Source organism: Eimeria tenella, genomic scaffold (genome assembly GCF_000499545.2).
Source record: "Eimeria tenella Houghton genomic scaffold, Eth_scaff135, whole genome shotgun sequence".
Classification (NCBI taxonomy): domain Eukaryota; phylum Apicomplexa; class Conoidasida; order Eucoccidiorida; family Eimeriidae; genus Eimeria; species Eimeria tenella.
This window is the reverse complement of record NW_013541508.1, coordinates 41,633-55,120: the sequence shown is the minus strand read 5'-3', so window position 1 is coordinate 55,120 and position 13,488 is coordinate 41,633. Positions and strand designations below refer to the sequence as shown.

Genomic DNA, 13,488 nt, shown 5'->3' with positions numbered 1-13,488 from the left:
CAGCAGCAGCAGCAGCAGCAGCAGCAGCAGGGGGGGGGGCGTGGAGAGTCTGGTGCACAGCAGCTTCACGCTGATTCGTTTGCTGGCGAAGATTGTGGGGGCCACTCTTATGGCTGTCAGCAGCAACTCTTATGCTTCTTTGCCCCCCCCTTTGGCTTTTCCTGCTGTTGGCTTTGCTGCAGCAGCAGCAGCAATGGCCCTCAGCGCCGCGCTCGCGCTGCTGCTCGTGCTCCGCGCGCCCCACACCCCCCACCCCAAACGCCCGTAGAAACCCTGCTGCTGCTGCTGCAGCGCTGCTGAGATCGGAAGAGCGGTTCAGCAGTCGCTGCTGCAGTGCTACTGCTGCAGTTCTGCTGCTGCAGTTGCTGCCGCAGTGCTGCAGCTGCTGCAGTGCTGCAGCTGCTGCAGTGCTGCAGCTGCTGCAGTTGGTGCTGCAATGCCGCTGCCGCAGTTGTTGCTGCTGCGCTGCTGCTGCAGTTGCTGCTGCAGTGCTGCAGCTGCTGCTGCTGCTGCTGCTGTTGCACTGTCTTGAACCGCACTTGCAGACAGGCAGCTGCAAGTTGCTGCTGAACTTTCCTTAGACAAACAAATATGCCTTTGCCTTCAGCCCTTTGCACTTACAGAGTTTCACATATTTATATTACATATCCACTTATATTATTTTTACATTTCTATATATTAATATATATATACATATTATGTTTATATATTATATTACGTTTATATATTTATGTACATTAATATATATATATATATTACATGCAGTGGATATATGTTACTACAAATTATACATTACTACACATTATATAGTTGCTGCACCATTATATATATACATATATATTATATATTATATATGTATATTATATATATATATATTTATATATAATATATATAGATATATATGTATAAATACATTATATATCTATATATATATACATATATATATATATTAACATATATAATCTATATATACATGTATAAGTATATATATATATAATATTAAATGTACATATTATTACACCATGTATATAAATATATTACATATTTATTGCACCATTTAAACATATTTCAGAGTCCCACATATAATAAAAATATTAAATTTAGTAATAGATTTATTTAAACATTTTGTGCGGCAGCAGAGGCAGCCGTGGCTGCGGCAGACTGCAGCACGCAGCAGCAGCAAGCAGCAGCAGCAGCTGCATGGAGCACCTGCATGCAGCAGCATGCACGGGGTGCGTTGCTGTCGCTGCTGCAGCAAAAAGTGCAGACTAAGGCGGCAGCTAACTGCAGTTGAGCGTCTCCCTGCTGCAGCAGCATGCTCTTGCTGCTGCTGCTGCTGCAGCTGGAGTCCCTGCGGTGTCTGTACACCCTGCATGCTGCTGGCAGCCTACGACTGAAGTCTATCACTAATACTTCACTAGCAGCCCACTACAATCTGCAGCAGCAGCAGCAGCAGCAAGTGCAGCAGCAGCAGCAAGTGCAGCAGCAAATGCACTTAAAAGTGGGAAAGGTTGGGACTGCCGCGAGGGCAGCAGGTGAAATTCGGGCCCAGTTCTGCTGCTGCTGTAGCAACAGCTGCAGCGGCTGTGCCGCAGCGCCGGCGGGTCGGCAGCAGCAGCAAAAGGCTTCGCTTCTTTTTTAAATAAAAATCCCCATTCAAAGAAATATAAATATAAATATATATAAACTTTATATATATATAAAAGGAGCACTGCCGGGGTGTACGCACAGCTGCCGCCGACGGCGAGCGCGGGCCCGCTGCTGCTGCTGCTGCTGCACCGGCAGCAGCACGAAACCAAATTCAAATACGTTTAAACTGCCGCTGCTGCTGCTGCTGCTCAATTGTCCTTCTTTGGGACATGAGGCTTTGGCTGCTTCTGAGAAGCCCCCAGCCTCTCGCCGGCGCTTTTGAATCTTGGGTGCTGCTGCAGTTCGCCCACGACTTCTTTATAGTGTTCTTTGGCTTGCTGCTTCTGCTGCTGCTGCTGCTGGTACTCCTGCTGCTGCTGCTGCTGCTCGTGCTGCTGCTGCTGCTGCTGCTTCATCCACCTGTTCACACGCCGAGCCCGCTCTTCTGCCATGGCATTGTTTCTGTCTCTTGCATGTTTATATCTGGGGTCGTTCTGCAGCTCTTGGAGGACTTCGTCATATCTTCTTCGAGTTTCTGCATCAGGCTGCTGCTGCTCCTGCTGCTGCTGCTGCCTGCGGCGCTTGCGGCGCGGCCCCTCGTCGCCCTCCGCGTCTGAGAACTCCTCCGAGGGGGAAGCAGCAGCAGTGGAAGCAGCAGCAGCATCTGCTGCTGCTGCTGCGTCTTTAACAGATCCTGAAGGCCTTCGAAGACTCCGGGAGTCCGAGGCAGCAGCAGCAACGCCTCCGCCGAGAGCAGCAAGCAGCAAGACACTGCAGCAGAGCGCGAGAGCCAGGCGGGAGTTGAGGCGCGCCATGGTGGGCAAAAGAGAAGCTTTAAACGGAAAACTTTGGAAAATAATTAAACAAATTAAATTAATTTTAAATCGATATTCTAAAAACCGAAAAGAAAACAAAAATGCGCGCCAGAAAAACCCCAGAAGCAGAGGCGAGTCCAACGGCACCGGACCAAAAGCAGGGGGGCCACCGCGCGCGCTGCTGCTGCTGCTGCTGCTGCTGCGGGTGCGAGCGCCGGCCTCCCGCCGCGCTGGAGAGATTAAAAAGCTGTTTAATGTTTTAAAAGTAATAATTGAATTTATATAAAGAAAAAAAGATTTATTTCGCGGGAAATTAGCGCAGCAGCAGCGCGGACGCAGAAACAGCAGCAAGACCTGCTTCCCCAGCTCCCACGGGGCCTCCAAATGCCCCTTTCGCTTTCTTTCTCTTTTCCTTTTTATCTTTTTATATTTAAATTTCATTTGTTTCATTTAAAGGCTAAATAGCAGCAGCAGCAGCGCGTGCACATTGCGCAGCAGCAGGGGCAGCAGCAGCAGCAGCAGGGGGTCGTGTTCAATGCTAGTGGCCACGCCTCCCAGCTGCGCGGCTGCGCGCCTTCTTTGCGAACCATTTAATTATTTTTTAATTATTTCTCATAAATTTTGTATTTTATATTTTGTTTTGCGTCCATAAAAGGGGTATTTAGCCCGGGAGGGCCTCCCGGCGCAGTGGACCGCTGCCAGCCGGTGCCGAGGCCGACGCGGACTCGCCTGCTCGTCGAAACTCTTAATTCTTTTGCTTCTTTTTCTTTAATCTTTTATTTAAAACTCAAAAAGTAAAAAGTTTTCAAAAAGTGGTATTTTAAGATCGAAATTAAGGAGAAATTTGGAGCAACGGGGGCCCGGCTCTCCTGTGCAACGCCTGCACGGCGGTGCAGCAGTGATCTCGGGGAAACTTGGGCAAAACTTGAATAGAAATAATTCCCCGTGCTTCCCCTTTATCCAAAAGTACCATTTAAATAAAATTAATTTCAAATGAAGCGAAAAGGGCCGTCGGAAAGGCCCAGCTTCGCTTTCTGGGTGTTCTATGAAGTGGTGCTGCAGCAGCGCCGATGCCACTGAGGCTGCTTTCCTTTAACTTTCTGCCTTATCTTTTTTCAATTTTGCTGCTGCTTTATCTTTAGTTTTGCTGCTGCTTTATATGTCTTAAACTTTGCTGCTGCCTTTTGTCTTTTCAGTTTTGCGGGTCACCGATTCCTTCAGCTGTTTGTGTAGCTGCCTTTGCCTCTACCTGTATATACAGCTGTTTCATTTCAGGTGTATAGACACCTCTGCTGCTGCAGAGCTGCAAACTTTTGAGTTGGCTTCTTGACACTTTTATAAATCTGCACTTTTCTTCCTTTCAAAATAGTCTTACTGCTGCAGCAACGGCTGCTGCAGCTGCTGCAGCTGCTGCAGCTGCTGCAGCTGCTTCCGTAGCAGCAGAGTGAAAGCCCCAAAAGGGGAAAAGACAAAGTATATTTGCTGCTGGATCTTTCCTCACATGGAGAGGCTTTAGCCAGCAGCAGAGCAGCAGCTGATTGCAGAGAGCAGCAAGAGGCTAGTCATCTGCCAGCAGCAAAAAGGGAGCCACACGCTACAACCAGCTGCTGCTGCTGCTGCTGAGGACGCTGCTGCTGCTGAGGTTGCTGCTGCTGAGGCTGCTGCCGTCTCGGATGGACACCCAAACGAAATGCTGCTGCTGCTGCTGCTGAGGCTGCTGCTGCCTCAGATGCAACGTAAAACCAGGTGCTGCTGCTGCTGCTGCTGAAGCTTCTGCTGCTGCGGCTGCTGAGACTGCAGCCGCCTCTCGCTTCCTGCCTGCTGCTGCCTAGCAGCTATTTGGGTTTTGAAATGTTTTCCCTTTTGCTTTTATAAATTATAAAAATGTAAGTAAATTTATCCATTTTAATTTGTATAAATTATAAAAATGTAAATAAAAATAAATCCCTTTTAAAGAAGTGCCTTGCTGACGCTATGCTGCTGCGGTGTACGTACACCTGAGCAGCTATGCGAAGCAAAAGAGCACTTCGGCTCCAGCTGCTGCTCTTGTCGGCCAGTCTGGTAGCCAGCAGCAGCAGCAGCAGCAGCAGCAAACAGGACATTCTGCTGCTGCTGCTGCGGAGCTTTGTGCTTCCGGAAGTGCATGCAGCAGCAGCGCTAATGGCACCCTGCTGCCACTGGGGGCCCCTTGGCAGCAAGCCCTCGGGGTGCAGCAGCAGCAGCTGCTGCTGCTGCTGCAGCTGCTGCCGCTTTATCGTCCCATTGGGGGCCCCACACTTAGACTGAAGGGGTCCTCCGGCCAGCTAGCTGCTCCCCTTCCCACAGCTACTGCTAGTTGTTTGCTGCTGTTGCTGCTGTTGCTGCTGTTGCTGCTGTTGCTGCTCCAGCAAACAAAGGGTCGCTGCGCTTCAAAAAGCCCTTTAGCCCGCAGCTTTCGGCACTTCCCTCCCCCTCTCACCGTTAACCCTAAACCCTAAACCCTAAACCCTAAACCCTAGTGCTGGAGAGCTCTAAGAGTGGGTCCTAGCTTTGCTGCTTCGAAGGCTGGCACCTTTTTTCAATTTAATTTGAAAGAAAAATAACAAGCTGCTGCTGCTGCTCCTCTTCTCTTTTATCCTTTTGCCCGAAAGAAGATCAAAAGGCTGCTGCTGCTGCTGCTGCTGCTGGTGCTTTTCTTTTCTATCTGCTTTTGCTACACCCAAATATGGGCCCTGCATCCGCAGGACCATTTCCTCGTTCTTGCTGCTGCTCATTTATCCTTTCGCCGCTGTTTTTTATCTGTTTGCTTCTGCCTTTTTATCTTTTTGCTGCTGCTTATTTATCTTTTTGCTGCTGCCTTTTCATCTTTTTGCTGCATTTTTCATTTTGGGGAATTCTCCGTTCATGCCTCTTTTTCTGCCATTCATTTGCCGCTCTTTATCCTTTCTCAGTCAGCATATTAGGCAGCAGCAAAAGTAGCTGCAGCAGCAGCAGCAGCAACAGCAGCCGCAGCAGCGCAGTGGCTCGTTGAGCTGCAGCAAAGGAACTGCGCAGTGGAACTGCCCCGCGTTTCCTTTCTCTTTTTATTTCCTTTTGCTTTTCAAAATTCAAAATTTCAATTTTATCTCTTTTGAGTATTTTTGTGTTCTTGCGCGCTTTCTGCTGCCGTTTCTTTTCCCCCCGTTGCTGCTGCTGCTGCTGCTGCTGCTGTTGCTGCAGCTCGTGTCTCGCGCTGCTGCTGCCGCCAGCCTTATCTTTGCCGCTGATTAAGCAAATAAAATTGAATTGCTTTAAGTCTTTTACTATTTTATTTTAATTTATTCACTCTATCTACTTATCTCTTCTTATTTCAGTGAACTGCAGCTCAGCTTCCCTCAGCTGAGTCCAGTAGATCTGCTGTACGTTCCTGCCTTCCCAGTTCGCCCAGGACGGCTGAAATGCAATTTGAAAGTTCGAATTGGCACAAATTTTGATTCTTTTTGCATTTATTTCATTTATAATCCCAAAGAAAGTAACTAATCATTGAATTCAAGAGCTTCGGCCTGCGCCGTCCTTGCTGCAGGTGCCACGCTGCTCCTGCTGCTCGCCGCCAGCTGCAGCTCCGTGACTGCAGCTGCAGCAAATAAGCTAGCCATTAGTAAAGCCACAAATAAATAATAAAATAATGCATTAGTTTTAATTCATTACCAACACAGCGTCAGCAGCAACCCCCACAGCTGCTCACAGCCTAGATCCGCTGGCTGGACCTGGGCCCCCCTGGGGCCCCCTGGGGCCCCAGGGGGGCCCCTAGGGGGCCCCGCGGGGGCCCCTTGGGGCCCCCATGGAGGCCTCAAACCCCTTTGTCCCTTTTGTTTGTTCTCATGGGCCCTAGCTCAAGCTGAGGCGCCGCGAAGATGCTGCTGCTGCAGGCCACGGAGTCGGCAGAAGCCAAAGGAGGATTACCAGCAACAGCAGCAGCAGCAGCAGCACCAGCAGCACAGGCTCAAGGGGAGACGGCGCTGCCTCTCAGATGGGCCGTCCCGCTTCCCTCTTTTCTCTGCTGAAGAGGCGCACATTTGCTGCTGACCAGCGGAGGCCCCTAACTCGGTTTTGCTGCAGCAGCAGCACCAGCAGCAGCAGCATCGAAAGCAGCAGAAACTGCTGCAGCACATGTTATGCAGCAGCTGGGAGCCTTCGGAGACTCGCGTGGGGCTCGCAAGGAACAGGAAGGAGGGCGGGCAGCAGCAGTCTGGCATCGAGTGCTGTCTGTACAGTTGCGCAGCGAAATCCACCTGCAGCGGCAGCAGCAGCAGCAGCAGCCGCAGCCGCAGCAGCAGCAGCAGCAGATGCAGCTGCCAAAGCTACAACTGCTGGAGAGCCCGCAGATGCAGCGAGAATTCCCCTCGTCAATGTGCGCTTGGAGCTCACTAGAGCGCAGCAGCAGCTGCAGCGGCAGCAGCAGCAGCAACAGCGGCAGCAGAAGACTGCGCGGCCTGATTCTCTGTCAGTGGCAAGCCCTACAGCTGCTGCCGCAATTGCTGCAGCCCTTTCTGCTGCACGGGGCTTGCTGCAGCATCTGAAAGGACGGCAGCAGCATGCATTGACTAGGAGTCTTCAGCAGCAGCAGCAGCAGCAGCAGCAGCAGGCAGCGCTCCGCTGCACCACAAGCAGCAGCAGCAGCAAGGGCATGAGCAGCAGCAGCAAATTAAGAAGTGAAAATGACAGCCTCACAGACAATTCAAACGAGCAGCAGCAGCTTCTAAAGTGCTTCAGTTTGCTGGCAGCGATCGTGAGAGAAGCGTCCCCCCACGCAGCACCTGCTGCTGCTGCTGCTGCTGCTGCTGCCCAAGAAGCTGCTGCAGTGCATGTTGAGTCCACGCGCGTCGGCGTGCTGCTGCTGCAGTGTTTGCTGCGCTGTGTAGAAGCCAAAAAGCTGGGGGTGGTTTCTTTGCTGCCGCACATTCAAGCAGCAGCAGACTCTCTGGCAGCAGCTGCTGCAGTGCAGACTCGTCTTAACAAGCAGCAGCAGGAGTTGCTGCAAAAGCAGCAGCAGCAGCAGCAGCTAACCGTTTGGATATGGCAGCAGCAGATCGAGCTAGCTGTTCTCTTAAAGAGAGCAGTGCGGCTGCTTGCTGCTCTTCTTCCATCCGTTGCTGAATCCTGGCAGCAGCAACAGCAGCAGCAGCAGCAACAACAACAAAAACGACAAAAGCGGCAGAAGCAGCAGCAACAGCAACAACAGGAGCAGCAGCAACAAAAACAAGAACAGGTGCGCTGCCGATCACGGCGGCAGATTTCTCTGCATCCACAGCTGCAACTGACGCAGCAGCAGCAGCAGCAACAGCTGCAACGGCAGCAGCAGCAGGGACAACAGCTGCCATGCGGCGGCGGTGCGGGAGCTCACCTGGAGGCCGCTCCTGCGGCTGCACACGCTGCTGCACCTGCTGCTGTTCCTGCTGCTGCTGCTGCTGCAGCTCCTTGTGCCGCTAGAGCTGGGGCCGCAGGACATGAAGCAGCACTTGCGTCTATAAAATGCTTCCTAGTTAATGCAGCGCGCTTGGTGGAGCAGCGGTGGCAGCAGCAGCAGCAACAGCAGCAGCAGCCGCAACAGCAGCAGCAGCAGCTGCAGCAGCAAACTAGACTTCAGGGGCTCCCTAGTTCGGCCCAGCTGCCTGCAGCCGGAGTGCAGCCTCTTGCTGCGCCGGCAAGTCTTGCTGCACCTCAATATGCAGCTAGCAGCCAGCTGGAAGCAGCTGCAGCAGCAAGGGAAGCCGCATCGCCGGCAGCAGCAGCAACAGCTGCTGCAGCACCTGCTGCTGCCGCGGACGCAGAGCTCAAACACCTCCCCGCGCTGCTGCTGTGGCTGCTGCCGTCTGTCTTCACCATAATGCAGCAAAGAAAAATGAGCCATATAGATGACCTGTGGCGTGCTGCTTCGCTGCTGGCCAAGCAGCAGCAGCAGCAACAGCAGCAGCAACAGCAGCAGTGGTGCCTCCAGCAGCTTGATCTGCCCGAATTAAGTTTGCTGCTTATTGCGACGGCGCGGCTTTCTGCTCTGCAGCCGCAGCGGCATAAGAGCCGCGTAGAAGCCGAGCATTCATCTGCTGCTGCTGCTGCTGCTGCTGGTTGTAGGCTGCCGCTGCTGCAGCTGGCTGGCTGGTGTTCCTTGAGAGCAGCAGAGCTGCTCTCAGCTGGGCGGTACATAGAAGACGCACGCTGTGCTGTTGCGCCTACGCTGCATCCGAGGCAGCAGCAGCAGCAGCAGCAGCAGCCGCAGCAGAGCCAGCAGCGGGATAATAAGGGACAGGAGCAGCAGCTGCTGCTGCTGCGCGCGCCGCGTCCCTGGTTCCGCCCAAGTTGCATTTTGCTGCTTGGCCTTACTCGCTGGCTGCAGCAACAGCAGCTGCTGCTTCCAGGCTGCTTGCTCAGCAGCAAAGTGCAGGATGCGCTGTGGGGTAAGGAGCTTGATGCGAGCAGTTGCAGCGGCACCAACAGCAACAGCAGCAGCAGCAGCAGCAACGGAGAAAGTAAATTTAAGCACGACAGCGCGAACACGGCAGAACTTGCTGCAGCTGCAGCAGTATTTCTCACAGCACTAGAAAGGCGCCTTCTTGGCTCAGATTGGCTCCAGCAGCAGCAGCAGCAGCAGCAACAGCAGCAGCGCCTGCCGAAAAGTGCGCGGTGTTTCAGCCAAGGGCTTTCTTCAAGTCTGCTGATGACACGAAGAGAAGCAGCAGCAGCAGCAACAGCAACAGCAGCAGCAAAAGTGGCTTCGAGCTATTTATACGACTCGGCCCACCATAATTTGCCAGCGACAGCAGCAGACTCAGCAGCAGCGAAACCAGCAGCAGCAGTTCCAGCAGCAGCAAATCCAGCAGCAGTAGACTCAGCACTAGCAGAATCTGCAGCAGCCCAGCCACCCGCAGCAGAGCCAGCAGCAAGAGGTGCAGCAGCAGCAGAGCCAGCAGCAGCAAGTTTAGGAGCAGCAGAACCAGCAGCGGCACAGCCAGCAGCAGCAGCAGCAAGAGAAAAGGTGCACATTTCTGGCCGCGATTTCGCGCTGCTGCTGCGCTGTTTAGTCTCTGTGCGATTTATTTCAAACAGTTTGCTTCATAAAGCTTTGTGCTTCTTAGCAGCAAACCCCCCGGTGATACAACAGCAGCAGCACCAGCAGCAGCAGCAGCAGCAGCAGCGCGAGAGAGCGGCTCCAGCGGCTATTGCTGCAACGGGGGAAGCAGGAGCTCCGCTGCTGCTTTCGCCTCAAGATGCTGCGCTGCTGCTATGGGCCATCGGCACTGCTGGAGCTGCTGCCCTGACTCCGCAGCAGCAGCAGCACCTGAATGGCAGAGGCAGCTTCCTGTTCAACGTCTTGCGGGCTTCAGCCAGCCCGAAGTTTGCTGTTGCTGCTGCTGCAGCTCCCGTGGCAGCAGCAGCAGCAGCAGCTGCTGCTGCTGCTGCCCCGCAGCAGGAAACGCTATCTGCAGAAGCAAAACACCAACTGCGGATGCACCTGCGGCGTCTGGCGTCGCAGCTGCTGCTGAGTCGCAGTCTGGCGGGCCCTGGGTCGGCAGCAGCAGCAGCTGAAGTGTCAGAAACCAGCAGCAGCAGCAGCAGCAGCAGCAGCAGTGCAGACAGCCAAGCTGTGGCGAACGCGGTGTGGGGCCTCACCTGCTGCGGCTTGCTGCAGCACCGTCTGCTAAGGGCTTTCTCTGTTTCGTCCCCCCTTCGCTGCGGCTTCATGAGCAGCAGCAGCAGCACAGAAAGAAGGCAGCTGCTGCAGGCAGCGCTGCTGCTGCGGCTGCAGCGTGCAAGGGCTCCCGCAGCAGCACCTTTTGCCGGCGCTGCAGGACCTGCTGCCTTAGGACAGATGCAGCGGGGTCCGCGCGCTGCTGTCAACAGAGCAACAGCTCTTCGCCGTTTTCCTGTAGCAGCAGCTGCTGCTGCAACGAAGCTGCTGCAGCAGGCCAGTAGAAAACAAACAGCTTTAGAAGGAAAGACCATTCCTTGCAGCAGCTGCAACACAAAAGGAACAGACAGCGCCGTGAGGTCTTCTTTGCTGCAGCAGCAAGTACTGCGGGAGCTGCAGCAGATGCTGCAACGTGTTGCTGCAGTGCTGCCGGCAGCAACCGGAAAAGCAACGGCGGCAGCAGCAAACGCAGCAGCTGCAGCAGCGCAGTTTCCCTCTGTAGTTCAGGTTGTACACGAGTGTGCTGTGGGGCATGGCCTGCAAGTAGACATTGCACTCCTGGCGCCACAGCAGAAGAAGCAGCAGCAAATGTTACAGCAGCAGGCACGGCAGCAGCAATCTTCAGAGCAACGTTTACAGCAGCAGCAGCAGCAGCAGCAGCAAACGGGCACTTCTGGAGGCCGACGCCACAGGAACTGTCGACAGCTTCGCATTGCCATTGAAGTCGACGGCCCCTCTCACTTTTTGCTGAGTGTGCAAGCGCCTGAGGCGTCCCGCGTGGACACCAGCAGGTGCTGCAGTTCTAGTAGCAGCAGCAGCAGCAACAGCAGCAGCAGCGGTGCTGCAGTGGTCAAGCTTAGGTCTGACGGAGGCACAGCTCTAAAGCGCCGCCTGCTGCAGCTCTTAGGCTACAAGGTCGTGCAGATATGTTTCTTAGAGTGGCAGCAGTTGCAGGGTAGAAGAAAGGAGCAGCAGCAGCTGCTCCTGCAGCAGCCAGTGTTGCAGCAGCTGCTGCAACAGCTGCAGCAGCAGCGTTCGTCAGGGCTTGAAACCAGCTCATAAACACTAGCAAATGAAGCAACGCTAGAAGTCCAGCACAGCCCCTAAAACAATTTTCTTTCTTATTTCTCAAAGCTGCCAATTCAGTACAGCGCAGAGTGCAGCAAAAGCGCCCCGGCTTTGCTGCTGGGAATCTTTGTGGGAAGAAGACTTGAATTTTCTTTTAGCCTAAGAGCTGCAGATATCTAAATCTGTGCCTGCACGAGCAGCACTTTAATTGTTCAAGTTTGCTGCTGATTTCTTTTTGTATATTTCTTTTATCTACTTCTTGCTGCAGCTTGTTTTGCTTCTGCTGCTGTTTCTGCCACCCCAAGGAACTCTCTGTGCTGTCTGTCGTCTGCTCCAGAAATACTTCATCCAAAAAACATTTCGAAAATTAACTTTGAATAAATTGAACGCAATTTGTTAGAAGAGATGCAGGAAAAGACCATCTGCAGCTGCAACTGCTGTTCAAGGCAGGGCACCCTTTGCTTTGGCCTATGTAGGGTTATGAATCTTTGAATTATTTCAATAAATTGAACAAAAAGGAGAACTTTAAGAATTCTGTAAGCCACAATCCAGTACAGGAGGAGCTACGGTCACCCCACATTGTACTTAGACTCGAATTATGTCCAAGTTTTTGAGAAGACTGAAATGTTGAAGCAAAACAAGCTCAGAGCCACAGCCACGGGATGAAGCTCCTGTGCTAGCTGCTGCTGCTTGCTGCAGCTCTGCAGCTAGCCGAGCACCTAGCCTCGCAGCTAGCCAGCGAGCTGCAGCAGGACTTGCAGCTTCCAGATATACATATGCTTTGCCACACAGCAGAAGCTGCAAATGGCGGCTAGACGCAGAGCTAGCCACCCCGCAAACTAGCTAGCCACACAGCTAGCCACACAGCAAGGCCTGCAGCCCTCTGGCTGCGCTGTTTGTACACAATTTGAGCACAAGGCAGCAGCAAGACTGCTGCAGGGCCCTTGACCTGCTAACCTGAGCTCCTATGCAACTTAGAACACCATAGGCAGACACTGACTCCCCATTTTCTGGTACTTTTCAAGACATTGTGAACTTAAACTGCTGGCCCTAGCCCCCACGATTCTAAAAAGATCCTAGGCAGGCAGTAACTCTGTGCTTAAGTCCTTTTTAAGGCATTATGGAGTGCGACAGTCTCAGGTAAAAGCTGCTGCCGGCAAGGCAGAGCCTCACCGTGGCGAAACTGCCTCATTGATGTGCCTCTGGAACCCGATCTGTACAGGCGAGCGCATTAATGAGTTCAACTAAAAATATATTTCTGTTTTTTTCTCCTTTCTGGTTTGCATTTTCGGGGAATTCGAGTTGTTCATTTGAAGGGTACAGCGCGAAGCAGCGAGGCACGTATAAGGCGCCTGCTCTCCTCTGCGTCTATTTTGCCGGTTTTAAGGACAATTTGTTGAAAATCACGGAAGAATTAAACACTAACGTATTTGATTACAGGAATCTGCGAGAAAAATCAAAAGATAACGGCAGCCAGCAGCGCCAGAGTCCCCAAGGTCACTCACAGTCACATTGGGTTGGGGGGCCCCAGCACCAGTGAGAAAGCCCGCAGTATTGTCTCCGTCTATCTTCAGGAATACTGAACGAAAATAACTTTAAATTTATTTATATTCTTTCTTAATCAATTGTCCTTCGACGAGTACCGTATTTGTCTCCATAGCAAGAGAAGGCGTGCATCTGCTAAAGCCGCATGCAGCTCCAGATATATTTCTTCATTTTTAAGAGTAGATATGACCGAAAAGCATTAGAGAGAAGGCAATAGTCACATGATCACACGGCCGCTGAAGCCCCCCAAGATTTCCTCTTCTTCCCTCGCCCCTTCCCCTTTAGATTCAAGTCTTGAATTGAAATTTGCACAAGTCGGGGAGCCCACACATAAGCAGCAAGGCAAACGCATGCATGCATATGCCTATGCCAACGCGCATGCAAGCGAATCCTAACTTGCCAGCCCTGCAAGCATATTCACCTTCGCATGCAGCTCCTAATACGTGTGCAAGTGCAGCAAAGGCCCCACTTGGCCCCTAGAAACTGCACAAAAAGCAAACAAATTGACTAAGCCGTCGAAGCTGCAGACCCCAAGGCCTGTGTGAACAGGCCCCTGCCCAGATGTGGGCAAACGCGCCTCATCTTTGGCTTCCGCCCGTGGGCTCTTTCGGCGCAGCAGCAGCAACAGCAGCAGCAGCACTTTCTGCTCAGTTGGCTCTTCTTGAGCGTCTGCAGCAGACTGTAGCTGCAGTGCAGGCGGCTCTGTAGACCTTTTTAGTTTTTCAGATAAAGTGGCAGAGAATTCATTCGTTAGATAGAGTGGCAAAGGCCTCAAAGACGAGCAGT

General features: G+C 52.6%; 3 protein-coding genes across 3 annotated transcripts in view; 2 read left to right on the top strand and 1 right to left on the bottom strand.

The window, feature by feature from the left end:
* Positions 1–268, top strand: part of ETH_00016340 (uncharacterized protein) — a gene marked incomplete at both ends in the record, with an annotated part of 3,222 nt that extends 2,954 nt beyond the window's left edge. Inside the window, one exon of the mRNA XM_013373345.1 lies at positions 7–268. Within this exon, the coding sequence (XP_013228799.1) occupies positions 7–268 (262 nt within the window). The remainder of the gene's footprint in view (positions 1–6) is intronic.
* Positions 269–1,838: 1,570 nt separating this feature from the next.
* ETH_00016335 (uncharacterized protein) lies at positions 1,839–2,444 on the bottom strand (the record flags this gene model as incomplete). The annotated part of the gene is made up of 1 exon (XM_013373344.1): positions 1,839–2,444. The coding sequence occupies one exon, from the start codon at positions 2,442–2,444 to the stop codon at positions 1,839–1,841; it is 606 nt and encodes a 201-aa protein (XP_013228798.1).
* A 3,988-nt stretch (positions 2,445–6,432) lies between these two features.
* Positions 6,433–11,151, top strand: ETH_00016330 (uncharacterized protein; the record flags this gene model as incomplete). Its single annotated transcript, XM_013373343.1, has 1 exon — positions 6,433–11,151. One exon carries the CDS (start codon positions 6,433–6,435, stop codon positions 11,149–11,151), a length of 4,719 nt encoding a protein of 1,572 aa, XP_013228797.1.
* Positions 11,152–13,488: the final 2,337 nt, after the last annotated feature.